This window comes from Ptychodera flava, chromosome 15, assembly GCF_041260155.1.
Source record: "Ptychodera flava strain L36383 chromosome 15, AS_Pfla_20210202, whole genome shotgun sequence".
In the NCBI taxonomy this organism is placed as follows: Eukaryota; Metazoa; Hemichordata; class Enteropneusta; family Ptychoderidae; genus Ptychodera; species Ptychodera flava.
The window spans coordinates 5020861-5036254 of record NC_091942.1 but is presented as its reverse complement, the minus strand read 5'-3'; the positions used below and the strand labels follow the sequence as shown (position 1 = coordinate 5036254).

The window sequence follows — 15394 nt, the reverse complement described above, 5'->3', positions numbered from 1 at the left end:
GACCAACTGGGGACTTCCACACTGGCAAAGAATGTATTTACTCAGCGATTTATTTCCTGAATAACTGCACTACATCGACACTTTCTGCACATATTGGTCATACAAATATTTAACAGTTAAGAAGAGCATTAAGTAGTATCAATAGCTAATTATAGTTACTAAGTGTTACGATCAAAATCAAAATCCCATTGTTGGACCATAGAGATTACAAATTCTAGTATTCTTATCAGTGCAGAGTTCGCTCACTTACCCCATGAGTCACTGACCCATTTCCGCAATCCTTGTTTACATTTGTATTGTGCAATACCTTGCATAAAGGAAGATATGTTTGGTTTGCATTCAGTCAGTGGGTAAACGGCCCTTGAGAACCATACTGGCGTTCTCAGGGAAAAACAGATAGTTCTCATCAAAATTGCTTGTAACGTCCCTGATTGAGGAACCACAGGGGAAAGAAATCAGTCCCCTGGGGTGGGGAGGGAGGGGTTTTTTGTGCAACGTTTACCTTTTTTGATTTTATTAATTTTGACTGTGATATTTCAAATAAAGAGTTCAACTCCAAACCGTCTGACTGCTTCCTTTATTACTACAAGTAATTTTATTAACTTTGGCTCTGGTATTTCAAATAAAGAGTTCGACTCCACACCGTCTGACTGCTTTATATATTACCGATAAGTCCTTATCTCCTCTCCAACTTGTGTGTACACCACTGTGGTTGCTCCGAAAACATTCCCAACTTGCTAATCCGCTGTCCGTATCAGCGGATTAATTGATTGAGTTAACACCACAGCTTTCACACATTGGTTTCCTTCTTTTACTGCGTGTGTGACGGCTGTTGACCTATGATCCTATGCTCATCATTATAAAGACAAACTCTTGGATTTGCTTTGAGCTCAAGGTATTTCTTACACAGGATTCCAACACCACCATATAAGGGCTGCCGATTCTTACGCCAGTTGTCATCTTCATGGACGTTGTGCCCGTCGAATAGTCATGGATATTAGAGACTGGAGAAAGGTCATTGCTACACAGCCAATGTTCCTATACAAGGATGATGTCATGAATATATCTCATAAATATTTCGATGAATCAGTAGTAGACTTTACGTCATGACAATTGTATGATGCTACGCGAAGTGTCGTTTAGCTGATCATTTTGAAGGGTAATATTTTCGAACAAAAGCTCCCTTAGGCCAGAGTAGTAACTTAGAGAGATGGTCGTTAGGTACTTCAATAACAAACGGGCGTATGTTTCGTGTTTAGATCTCAGCTGTTCACACTTAGTTTGAATATAAGATTTACGTTTTATACAGGCACAGAAGAAGTTTACTAACAAACATGCGGGCTTTAGCAAACCATCACCGCCGCTTAACTCAGTCTACAGACAGGCCTTGGTCTTCCAGTTCTACATTCTAATCGTCTGTTTACTGTCGTAAGGCTGCCGTCATTGCTAGAGACTGACGTTATTGGCTCTCTTAATTGAATACCTTATCCAATCCCAACGACTTGGATTTGATTCTGATGAACAGCCGTGGCTGCTATATTGGCATATGACGCAATGTGATGTGTGGACTGGTCATCAGCATTCCGTTTCGACTGTGGCGGAGTATTATCATCGACAGAAACAGATGAATGGATATTGGAAAAAGGTAGTAATTCAGATTCGACATAACAATTTCCAAGCATTCATCGCTTTACATTATGTGTCAATGTCACTTGTTTTCCTCGACTTTCAAGATATAATACGCAGAGAGTTGATTTCTTCAGAAAATGCAGATTTACGTTCAGCTGATATAATGGGCGGCAACTTTGAAAGGTCTTTGGCAACGAAACACGGCAAGACTTCCGGTTGTTAATGATTCTTGTTCAAAATATCATTGATAACGTTCGCTTTCTTATGTTGCCCTTGACGTTTAATGAATCTACCAGATTTTCCTTCTCCAACAAGGTCAAACAATTTCCTCGTTACGTTTTCTATCTCGACAGCTTATTTTTTTTTCAACACAGAGTTTCACGATGAGATCGTTAGGCAAGACATCTAACTTGTTAATCTTCATAAAGTATGACAGCTCGCTAATGATTGCATCACTTGGAATTGAAGATGCAGTGTTATTGCTAGATCTCGATGAACGTCTGGTTTCGATCCCTATAAGGTGAGAAGGTTCTGGTCGAGAACAAAGTCGATCTCTTTCGTACGAGAGACATTGTTCGAGATGCCCCGTGCAACGCCTTACGCGACTTGACACTTATTTGCAATCGTTAAAACAAAGCATACTCATCTAATTATGCTAAATAGACACCTGGTAAATGGTCTTGACAGAGTTCTGTCCTTCCTGATGACCGGGTAATGGAAGAAAAACTCCCAAACTCTCTCTCATGTCGCTATCGTACGAAACGTTGTTTGGTCCAGTATAATCTCTAATTGTTTATGAGTGTTCTTGCCTGGAAAGCAGGAAGAGTTGAAGCCCTAAAGACACAAAATCTTACTGAGAAACGGAGCTTCTTCATACAGCGTGTACACGTGCCGACAGTTGACTTATTTATTATCTGTAATGACACTGATATGGGTACTAAACATTCATTTTTAGGTAATTTATGCGCTTTGATTGCTCTATCACTATACATTACGAAAATCGCATTTTGTCGCTATAGCAACGTACATATACAGTGTAATGTTGTAATGTATCGGCACAACTACTAAGCGACAATTTTTAGAGACAATCTTAACAACGTCCCAAAGACATTTCTGTTCAAACCTATGACAAACGCTACCATTGATTTCGGCAAGCTTTGTCAGGAAACACTTCAAAAATATCGATAGGTTTTAATAGAATACAAAAGTGGACTCTTGTACTTCTTAATACTGATATTGATACTAAAACGTATTCTTCCCTTGAAGTTTTCAATGTTTTGTGTACTCGGCACGCATATATTCTACTTTATATACTTTCTGGTTTAAAAATGTTTCAATACTACCCAAAATTATCTTAGCGAAAAAATGTTGTGTTAAATATTGTCCATGTCAATCAGAGGTGTCACGATATACAAATTGTTACTGCCTCTTTGTCACGCCGAAACAGGATAAAAGATTTTTGCTATGCGTGCAGCTAGATTTCAGAGTGCAAAGTGTTTTATGTGAGTCTGTTAAACAGCAGCTGAGAGAATGTCATGATAACAATCAAAATAACGACGATTGAAAACCCGTCAAGGCTGAGAGTGTGCGATCAAGAGTGACGCCTATAAAAACCTTGCCCCATCATGGCGCATATTTCATCTTGATAAATACTATTGTTTACTATCGCAATCAAGTTCTCGATGGAGAAAGCAATTTTGAGAGTAGGCTGTTTCAAACATCATTTCTTCTTTGAATGTATTGAACATTCTCAAAACTGGGAGAAGAAGAAGACAGGACAATTACTAAAACTGTATATTTAACAATCCAAACAATTAAATTACCGATAGTAGCACATAACCTCTGAATGTTTCTCACCTACACATCGACCGAACATCGTTAAATTGCAACTCATCTACAGGCTCTCACATCTCTGTTGCAGTGCCTCCACCTTTGTGTCTCATACTGACAGGTTTTAGTGCTTGCTAACGTCAAAGAGGACTCTGATTGGTTCAAATAGAATATGCATAAGTATCATCACGAGAGGTAGACAAATGACATTCAGATTTTTCCAAATATTAGAAAGTTGACATGTAATCAACGTACCATTTTGACTAAGGTGGGTATAGATATGACTATAAGAATGCGACTTCTGAGAATGTTACAATATGGATACGACTCTCGGCATACACATAGCTATCAACGATAGAGAGGTTTTGATGTCAAACGTTTGGCATGATTCCCGAAAAAGGAAGACTATTTGCATATGTAATGATAATAATTTAATTAGTTATATAGTTACTTGATCCATATATGAATGGAGTGATCAGAGACTCTAAATACATGCTCTAGAAAACACATCTTTTTAAAATTTAAAGTGTTAAAATAGTTGAAGGAACATGAAATCGCATGAAGTGACAAGCTTATGCACGACACTTTCAACGCCGTGGTTTCGCCCAAACCATTGTCATCAATGAGTGTGGACCGGTTTAGATAGATCTGGGGTAATAGGTTTATCACGTTGCGGCATGAACGATTGTGCCATAAACTTTCCTTAATAGCTGTGATATCCCTTCAGGTCTAACTAAAACTAAAGCTGTACTGTAATGCTCATGGATACACACAATAACAATGGCTGTGGAGTTTTTCATCGATATTGAATTCATTCATGATGAGACAAAACATTAAAAATTCTGATAAAAATGTTTGAGAAAATTGATCAAGAGAGAGTGTCAATACGAAACTGTTCGAATCAAGTTTTGTTGAAGCTGGTTTTGACATTACCAAGTTAAGATACGTTCACAAATAACGGTTGGGGGTAAAGGAATCGCGTTTGAAATCTTATTTTTACAGAGCCCCTAAGTACCCTCCAACATTTTCAAGTCCCCGTCATTAATCAAAACTTTTCAATCCCACGTATCTGCATACTTATTAGGGATAAATAAACATATATTGGGCAGTTTTACTCGAAGATGTGCGACACTACCTGTTATTAGTAGCTTGTAAAGCCATATTTTTTTAAGTAAAGTTCTCAAATTGATCTATTTTTAAATGCATAAATGGATTTTTAGGAGTTATCAGTCTTAACTGACCTTAAGTTAATCTATAGCTAACTCTTGCAAACTAAATGCTATCTGCTGACGAGCACACAAAATGGCAATCATTAGAGAGCATGCAAATTGTGAATTCCTTGTACATTTTGCCAAGTTCTGAATCACTGATAACAGTGACCTTGTGCTTTTGTTTAATTTGTGTTGTTAGGTTTACTTTGTACATAAACAAGGAGAAAAATATGTTCTAAATGTAATCACGACGTCATTAGTGAAATATACGAACAAAAAGCACAAGTTTTTTTTTAAGTTTGAATATTGCCAAAGTATGTACACTATGGTATTTTTGACGACAGGGACTTAATTAAAGTATATTCCGGAATCTTTGCGTTCAACCTCGGAATTCATTAAGAATGGTTCATCACCATCTAACGCATCATTTATATCAACGTCATCATCAGACTGCCAAGAAATATTGACGGGAAAAACCGTTCGACCCTTTCGTCGTTTCTCTGCAATAATGCGACTGATCATCTCGTCTGTAGAAGCGAAAATTTCCAATTGTGTCTTTGCTAGTCGTCTAGTTTGGTCTGTCAGTTGCTTTGTTCTTTCATCGAGTTGGTCAACGACATCGGGTTGTTCTGAAGTGCCCGGACCTGGATGAAAGAGAAATCGTTTTGCCTTACTTTCAAAGCAATTCGCATCAGAAACCAAAATGTTGGTTCACATTTGTGTAAACCAGCAGATTTTCACATTTTGGTTTAAAAGATTCGAAGTCTTGCAAAGCCATTTTAAGAGTTAAAATATGAGTTCGACATGAAGTTCAATGTTCAGTGAAAATGGAACATCAACTGACATGCACATGCCATGGTAGAATCTTCACTAAAAGGAGCAACTCACACAATTGACCTGTAAAGTAAACAAGACAAAGAATAATCGAATTTATGAAATAGGGAGATACGGACTTTTTTAGTCAAAAAGTGAAACCTGGTGTTGTGGACGGCGTGAGTGCATCCAGTTCTACTGTTGACAGCCATATAAATCTAAGGTCATAAGAGAAAATGCTAACATACAAATTGATACATGCAAAACACATGGTTAAAACGTAAAAGAAGTTGCTTCGGGCATTTTTCCTCAAAGAATGTTATCCACATCATAATCAATTTTGTTTTCAGTAAAATATAATGCGGAAGTAATTACTTCAAAAGATAAGGTTTACCGTGTCATATGACCAGTTGACCAAATTTCACTTCCGAGGCGCTTACTACCTTAAACGTTTTTGAAACTTTTCAACCATACTTCTGCCAAAATGGAAAATTTGGCACAAGAGAAATAAATTACCCACCATTTACTAATATTTGAAATTTAAAGTGTTAACACAAACACAATTCCTCCACGTGACTCAATCGGGGAAGATATTTTTTTATTCTCGCACAGCTAAAACGGTGAAAACTTTACATACTCCCTGGACTTAAAAATGATCTCCAACAAGCCTTTGACTAGAAAAGTATTGTAAAAATTTGAATGTCTGAATATTTGCCCCAAAGAAATACCACATTATGTCAACAATCGCGCTAATGAGAATCAATTTTATCCAGTTACAACCATTGTCTACGATTTCATTTCAGTTATTTGAAATTGGATCTACCAAGTCCCTATAGAACGAATATATTTTATTTTTCATATACCCACCTTTTGTCTTGAACTTTTCTTTAGTCAGCCTATGGAAGAGATCAATTACGTAATCCACAAAGTCAAATTCATTAGCCATGTTATCTGTCTCGTCTTTTGCTCCAGCAAACGCGTCTGTGACAACGGCGGTCAACTGGTTACTCAAGCAAACACACATAGAGAACCAACTCGCGAACAATACGACCATTCCAAAAGGGTCGGCGTTTGAAACGAATTCCATATCGTAGCTTCGAAGCCTGATGCTGCCGAGAATAAACAGCGCCATCTTCCTGAAAACTGAAGAGAATGTCCTCGTTCCGGACAGCTCGTAGTATCTAAGATACAGCAGCTGAGAGAACGCCATGGTGAGAATTAAGAAGACGATTGGAAAACCAGTCAGGGCAGAGGCTGTGCGATTCAGGGTTATGCCGAGAAGAAACATCCTACGGTTGAACTGCAGCACATGTATGATTTCGATAAATGCCATGAAGGTAACAATCCCGATCAAGTACAGATACATCTCACACCATCGAGTAATCAAGTCAAAATCGGTGAAGTCATCTATCAATCAGAACAGAAAACAAATATGTTAGCTGATGGATTGACACTGCAAACGTTGAAAACATTTCAAAAGGCTATTTATCTTAGAGCACAAGATAACCGTCTCATACAATTCCCTTGTTAGTAAATAATGATGTCTCACATACATCACTGATCATAAGGTTAACGACCGCAAACGAGTCAAACCTTTCAAAGTCAACATAAAAACAGACGTTGCTTTGAGATCGGTTTGACACTCGATACTGTCTAATCAGAAGGAGTACCTTCTCTTCCTGTATAACTTTAAGCTTCTTGGAAAACTTGTGTTCATGTACGATGAAGACTTGAATATTGTGTAAGTCGCATATGCATGTACACTATATGGTACACGGTATTTCCAACTGGGTTGACACTACTTACCCTGACGACCTACCAAGAAGAGGTTCAAATGGGAGCTGGTTATAAAAATCGGCAAAGACATACCAATAATCTATACGGTTCTTGAATATAGGAAGATTAGATAAATTACCTTTACTTTCTCTCATGTCCGGAATAATTCTTAGTGTCATGACAAATCTACCGATATACATAACTATTCCTACGACTGATGCGAGCAACATGGTAAAATGCCAGCTGTTCCAAAATGACCTGAAGTATTCTCTTTTCAAACGACGTAACTTCCTGTATTCCCATCCAATTCTCCATATAGTGGCTGCTAGGAATATAAGATGAGAGATAACCCCGACAGTTTCCGTGTATTTGTCCTGGCCTTGTCCGTACAGACTCACTACTGTTACCGCGGCATCCGGTATCACCATCCCCGTGTTAGGAAACTCGGCCAGATATTTTCCTACTGAAAACAGATAGACGTTTGGAGTAAAGGTATGGAATTCGAGAAATACAGCCCTGGTGTTCTCGTCAATCCATCCAGATCTCAGCTTTTCTACCACTTGACGTGCTTCTCCAGCCGACGATCCAAGCTCTTTGACATATCCCCCAGCGGCATAATGTGTACCTGACATTGCCCAGGTTGTCAAGCCGCCAATTTCGCTCCACGACCTGTAAACCCAAGCGGAGTCTGTGGTAGAATCTTTTTGCGGTGAATTGGTTGATGTTGGAGACCAACTCCCATTGTAAGTCCGTGTGTCTTCATTTGCAAAGGAATACTTCACCTCACAAGCTGCTGTGTTGTTAGCAACAACTTGTTTCGGTGGTGTACATTGCCCTGGGAAAAGATAACAGTTTCAAACTTGGCTGAAAAAAATCTTTCCGAAGTTTACATCTGAATGAGATACGGGCGTTCAGATTCTTGGAAAGAGGTGATGTGTGTCATTGGGGTATAACAAGGTATAACAGAGGATACCTTGCTGGTGCGTACGTTGTTGTCTTTGTCTAAGTTAATCCGGTGATAATCGTGTGACAGCGTCCATAGATTAGTAATTTACAGTTGCTTGCTTTGGCGCGCTAGGAAATAAACGCATCAGATTATATAGACGCGACACAGTACAAAACTTCGGGTCCGATTTTCAAAGGACAAATGCGCGACACAGGGAAGGAAAAAGTAATCGTTACAAAACCAGTGCTAACATATGACTAAGACATCAAAGGTTGGCAGACTATAAATCTTTATTGGCAATATATATCATAGTCAAACGTGTTAAAATAAAGTAAAAAATAGCAAGGAGAAGCCTCTGCTAAGACCAAGACCTGGTCTGGATGGAGACACAGTCAACTTTGTCACTTAGCACAGTACCTGATCGAACGCGTAACTGTCGAAGCCTTGCTGGTCCGAGACGGAATGACACACCATTGCTAGCGTATCGTTGCTGCATCCGGGAGAGTAACATTCCACGATAATCAACGTCTGGGAAGTAGCCCGGGATAAACTCTTTGTCTAACCAGTTCCAATAATCTTCACTTGTTTTTATCTAACATGTAAGCGGAAGTAACCAATAATTCACGGGTTTATCCACATCATTGAGCCACAGAGCAAATCAGAAAATTACTCTCATGTTTCATGCTAACCTTCTGCGCATATCTTAAAGAGGCACTCCAACTTGGTAACATTTTTAAAACACATTTTTAATGCCAACGGTCAATATTTGACGTGGCGACTGTGCGCGGATCACGATATATCGATGAAAACGTCCTCAAAAAGTTAAAGTTTGAATTCCGGTGGCCCACCTAAATTCAGCTTCCGAACATCGAACGTTCGGCACTGGGGCCATTGTCAACTAAGCTATGGAGTACGAGTCTACGCCAACGCTGCTGTACGCCACAGTATCACTCGCGTTGGTGATTGGTCATACCCCATGGGGAAAGCCGAGTCGCACTAACTCGGAGAAAAAAAAGTTTGCTGATTCCATCAGAATTTGCATAAGTGACTAGCACATATACGTGCGGTTGATACATAGCGGCCGCCGCGTGGTATGCACGCATACCACGCGTCGGCCGCTATGTATCGAACCACGCGTAACTGTGTGGCAGACGACAAAATGTAGTCATCAGAGGCGGCTAATATTTTACACGTAAAAACTGATATCTATATGGTATTGGTTAAAAATATAATAGAACTGACTGAGAATAATGAAAACAACAAAAACTAAGGAGAAGTTTTAAAAAAAACTTACCTGAAGTGAAGGCATAATGCTGTATATAAAGTCTTCGCAGTGGGAGGTAAAATTGCGTCGTTCGAACTTATTATGGACTCCCTAGAATATCGTCAATCAGCACAACAACAAACTTTCGGGGGATTTCGGGTCATAATCAGAAACGATCGTAAAACTTCGGAATGTGAAAAATACGCTCTGGAAATGATCGATATCTCGCGATCCGCGCGCAGTTGCCACGTTAAATATCGACCGTTGGCATTAAAAAAAATGTGTTTTAAAAATGCTACCAAGTGGGAGTGCCCGATATACAATCTGGAGATAGTGAACTTAAAACATAATTAAAAATGAAGTGAGCTGTCATTTATATTTGCAGAGCCAGCCTGTTGCCGAGCATGTCAAATACAAATTTACATTTCAATTTCAAATTCAAATTTAACGTTTTCCTTATTTGTTTATTTATTTATTTATTTATTTATTTATTTATTTATTTATTTATTTATTTATTTATTTATTTATTTATTTATTTATTTATTTATTATTATTAATTATTGATTTAATTTTATTTTTTTATTTATTTATTTATTTAATTATTTATTTATTTATTTATTTTTGGTTTTGCTTTTGTTTGTTTTTATTTATTTATTTATTTATTTATTTATTCTCTCTTTCATTAACTTATTCACTCCCTTCCCGACTTAGTTGCTTTTTGATTGCTTGCTGCCTGACTGCTTACATAATACTACTAACTTACGTACTTTCGAACTTGAGAACTCATGAATAATGAAAGAACGACTCAGCTGTGTCAAAGATGTGAATAATGGGCTTGCATACATACGCAAACTTTCTGACACGAGGTTAGTAAAACGGCAAATGTATTTGAAATTACGCAGATGTAAATGGTTATGAATAAGACATCAAAACTGATCCAATATCCAAAATCATTACAGGTAAAACATAACCAGGTCCGTGAGATAATGTTTTTTCGGAGTAGTAATTTTGACCATCCAGAATCGCTTATGGTAAATTGTGATACCAAGTGTCATGTCAATGACAGGTAAGCATGCCCTTCTATCATGCAACACCAATCAGGAATGGTCCAAAATTGACAAATTTTGCACTTATTCAATTTAATAACGAATGAATGAATTAGTTAGGTCAGCTGTCGCTCATTATCTGAGTGACAGAAGACTCACGTTTGTCAACAATATCGCCATATCTGCCATAGATTCTTTTTGAAAGATCTTCTCAGTGTACTATCTCAATATCCAAGTCTCACTGGTTAAGATGCTAATGTAATGTGTCTTATTCAGAAATTGTCATATGAATCGATAGCCCTACACTATCTCAGAAGTTGAGAGACATACACATGATAAGCTGGCGCTGAGGGAATATTACTCCACGAGTAAAAATAATTCGTAATTTTAAAATCGTATTCATCCTCTTGTCATACAGCTCGAGGTATAAAGCTGTCAGTGAGTTCATTACTCATTTCACAACAAGAAAAACGTCGTGTTTGATGTGACTTACCTCGGTAAACTGATCGGCAGCCGATGCACCTCGAATGCTCCTGTACATGTAATAGGATGTCGTGTTCGCTTCAATGCTGCAGATGACGCAAACAGACGTAAGTACAACCAAGTACCCGATAAGTTCACGGGTCACCCGTTTCATTTTCTGATGTTTGACAAGAACCGTCCGAGACTGCTTTAAAATGTCTTTGCTTGGCGGCTGGAGGGCGTCCTCGGGGGTAACTAATATAAACACAAATTTTGGAAAAAATAAATGGTTCATAATGAGGAAATTGCCAATCATAACGAATATTTTGGCAGGTTCCGAAATACTTCTAAATTTTGCAAAAACTACTAATATGTTTTAATGTACAAGAGCGTATCCATTTAGTTACATGTTCAAAGAAAGCGTGGGACAAAGTTGGGAATGCGATTTACTAGAAACTAATACTAGGGAACGAGCGCAATTAACGGCAAGAGGGGGCTGGAAGAGAAAATATAAACGTACGTCAATATGTTTTTCACAGCACCCTCCCCTAACGTAAGCCAAGATTTTCTGATCCCCCTATGTTGGCAAGGAAATGTTTGGAGGCCCCACCCGCCAACATGAAAATTTACAGCTAATTAGCGTCAACTTATCACATAACCTCTTACTGTCATGGTGTGTGTGTGTCAAACAAATAAATCTGTCTATTATCTATCTTTCTGTGTATGATATATACATACATCGAGAGATTGATCAATAGATAAAGCTTTGTATGTATGTATGTATGTATGTATGTATGTATGTATGTATGTATGTATGTATGTATGTATGTATGTATGTATGTATGTATGTATGTATTTATGTATGTATGTATGTATGTAATGTAACTATGAACAATTTGTTTCCCTTAATGCATTCATATACGTTTGACAATTTACATATTTGATCCACTAGAATAAGATGATTGTTACTACTTAGATGTGCAGCTAATATGAAATTGAAGTTTTATTAAAAGATATCAGTGTGACATATTTATGATCCTGCAGGGCATAACTATGAAAAGACATCTAACTATATCTGTTAAATTGATTAGTTTGCCAGTAAGTTTTTCCCAAACCTATTGTCTGTCTTTTTGGCATCCTCTATGACAGTCAACCTTTGCTGTCATTTCTCATCCCCCCCTGCTTTGACTGTCAGCATTATATTATTCACAAGCACATATTGATAATGATTGTCAGTCACTGAAACACAGTGATTGATCTGATAACCTCAGAAAACTCGTTTGTGAAAGAAATGTTTTCTGTCTCGTCGACTGTGATTTATCAGTGTAGGAGTTTTATAAAGTGAAAATATGGAGCCCCATGGTACTCATTTTGAGGCCCCTCAATCATTTTTTTCTTGCCCACCCATCACCATCAGACCTCTTCCGTTAATTGTGCTAGTTTCCTTACAGTCATGGATCTAAACTTTTAAAATGACTTACCAATATCATGGATATCCTTTGTTTCGTCACTCTGACCACGTTGCCTGGTTTGCTCGTCATCCAGCACCTGCAGATCATTACATTTGTCCGTTCGGACTTCATTGGTTTCCGTAAGGTTAGCTCCCCGTTTGCGAAGAGCCAGTAGATACGAGATAAGAGCAGCAATTAAAACTAACTAAAATAAAAAAACAAACACAATCGTGCATTTATAAGGAAACGATGCGTAATACTTTGCTCCAATTGCGATCGGAATTGATCCACCTGTCACTATGATTTCATCATTATTTGAACAAATTTGACTGGCCTGTTGTCTGACTCTTATTCGATCAAACTACAGCTGTATTCTAAATAAGGAACTTTACACAATGACAAATATAGAACACGGGTCAGACGAAAGGTATAACGTGAGCGAAGAAGCATTTGGAGACAATATTTTTTAAGCCATCGCATCATCATAGTTAGTGTACAATCTTTGAACTGTTGCGTTGATAATTTGACTGTTGACGTAAAATGCTTTAGTTATACATATATATACAGGAAAACTCCATTGGACTCATTCAGTCGACATTAGGGGTAACTTGATCTTGTAAATTGCCTGGTTTGTTAATGTGTTCTGATAAATGTGACGTACAACCTCAACAGATTACATGCACAAGCCATAACGCGTTATGCAATTTAAATCAGTGTAAATGAGTCACTACATGAAGAATGCTTATTTCAATAAAAAACCTAGTTTGACATTCACATACACATACACATAACAGAAAAACAGCAATGACATAGGCCATCTATGTGGTCTAAATGGGCCGAAAAAGGATAGTATTCCAGTATGATTTACCTGAAGAGGTTCTAGAACGAACACAGACTCAGCGAACGATGACACATCAGCTGTGAGCCACTCTGATGATTGTTTTGGTCCCCAGTACAAACTGAACGAAATAATGAAGAAACATGACAGGAAAATCAGCGCAAATGTTAAAAACCATCCAATGTAGATGAACCACCATGGTAATCTGTACTCCTCTTTCTTCTCAGATAAAATAATTTGATAATTCTTATTCCTTTGTCTGCGCCTTTCTTCCTCTTCGAATATCTGGAAGTCAATATAGGCCCAGTTACTTGTTTTCTTCAGCTTCATTCGTCTGTACCGCTTCAACAAACTATTCACATCAAAGACACCATCCATACTTCTAGTCTTTCGGAAAATTTGAATTATCAGGGTGATTATAGGGTAAGTCATCAACGCACTCGCAATGCTGACTGAAATCTGATACGATGTGAAAGTCAAAGGACCAATTTCTATCCTTGTGGCGTTGCCCTCGACCTCGCTGGGATTCTTGTAGAACATGGCGTTCACCAACATTGAAAAGAAGAGGTATGCTGCAGCAGATGACAGACGCTGGACTCTTGTGAAGCTACTGTAAGTCGGACGTAAGAATATCGACGACCACATATTTTTGTCAGTCATGTTTACGCTTACTTTGGTGTCGAAATGGAGCTGGAAGGCCTGCAAGGAACTCTCCTGAGCTGTATACAGGTGGCGAAACACTTTGCCATCGCCTCTCTCTACAGCAAGCCAATTTTTGCATAAAAAAGTGGTTCTGGAAAAAGGAAGAGTAGAGTTTAATTTGCTAAACGGTTTCACTATTTTTCATGAACATCAGACGTGTAAAACCCTTGATGTTGACTTTAAATTCCAGTATATCTTTTGTTGAATACTTGTCGGTGACTGATGGTGGGGCTTTGTCCTCTACGTAATGATTAGAAAGAAATTGTAGGCAACTAAATTTAGCTAAAGTCTTATAAGCATACCTTTCATCGCTTTGCATGTCTGTTACTACAACGCACTGGAGAAGCCAAGATGCTTTGAAATCCCCACCTGAATTGTCATGCCATATATCTAAGTAAATCAGAGGGCCAAGTCCTTTCTTCACAGCCATCAAGAAAGATACCTCACTCCCTCGTTCAAATTCCTGATGGAAAGACATAAACGAGTATGTTGACACAATTACCAGATAAAAGCTACAGTTGTTAATGGATTAAAATACAACCAATAAGAAATTGTAGTTATGAACAGTATTATGTTACACTCATATGACAAGCACCGTAACCTTTCATTACTTTACCAATAAAACATTCTTGAAGCATCGATAAATACATAATTTGTAGATGGTTTGAACTCTCTCTCTCTCTCTCTCTCTCTCTCTCTCTCTCTCTCTCTCTCTCTCTCTCTGAACATGGGTATTGTATCTGTCGAATATACGGAGTACACATCGTCGATTTGTCGACATCAACTCTTACCAAGGCTTGTTCTGGAGGCTCCAATCGGCGAATGTTAGTTGCCCCAAATTCTCCGCCTAGGATGAATCTAACCTTTGATCTAGTTCCAGCTTCTGGGTGCATTCCAGTGAATACCGTAATCTTGTAAATGTAGGAATGATATAAGTCGTTGTCGGTCATTACATGAACCTTCCACTGAAAATATAAATTGTGAAAAGACATGACATCTGCTAGCGTGTGCCGTTGGAACAATACAATGTACAAAAAACTGCAGCACCAGTGATCTTAATGACAATGCATGCAACGCATGATAAAATTGAGACAATCCCTGCAAAAGGAATGCACCGTCAAGATGATAACATTACATCCCAAAGAAAGGAAAATAACTTTTCCTGCTACTAAATTACATGCACAGTTAAAAGGATGCTCTGAAAGCCGAATCATTTCTTGTTTGAAATTTTTGGGCAATGTTCCCAGTATTGTACCATTATGTTGACATGAACGGTACCATTGTATGAGCATCTATTTTGCAATACCTAAATATGTAATGCTAGACAAATATGTAATATCACTTAACTGAGTTTCTAACACTAACAGCCTCATATGTAATTCTGCTTGACCCAATTTGTATTAAACCACATGTGTGATGCAATGCT

General features: G+C 38.1%; 1 protein-coding gene across 2 annotated transcripts in view; it reads right to left on the bottom strand.

The window, feature by feature from the left end:
- Nucleotides 1–3867: 3867 nt before the first annotated feature.
- Nucleotides 3868–15394, bottom strand: part of LOC139150976 (polycystin family receptor for egg jelly-like) — a 47350-nt gene continuing 35823 nt past the window's right edge. For both annotated transcript variants that reach the window (XM_070723465.1, XM_070723466.1), the window contains exons 24-32: nucleotides 14760–14933; nucleotides 14271–14431; nucleotides 13297–14059; nucleotides 12459–12633; nucleotides 11009–11232; nucleotides 8623–8797; nucleotides 7399–8094; nucleotides 6351–6890; nucleotides 3868–5314 (exon numbers count right to left, since the gene is read on the bottom strand). In XM_070723465.1, coding sequence (XP_070579566.1) covers nucleotides 5019–5314; nucleotides 6351–6890; nucleotides 7399–8094; nucleotides 8623–8797; nucleotides 11009–11232; nucleotides 12459–12633; nucleotides 13297–14059; nucleotides 14271–14431; nucleotides 14760–14933 — 3204 coding nt within the window. In that variant the 3' untranslated portion in view covers nucleotides 3868–5018. The remainder of the gene's footprint in view (nucleotides 5315–6350; nucleotides 6891–7398; nucleotides 8095–8622; nucleotides 8798–11008; nucleotides 11233–12458; nucleotides 12634–13296; nucleotides 14060–14270; nucleotides 14432–14759; nucleotides 14934–15394) is intronic.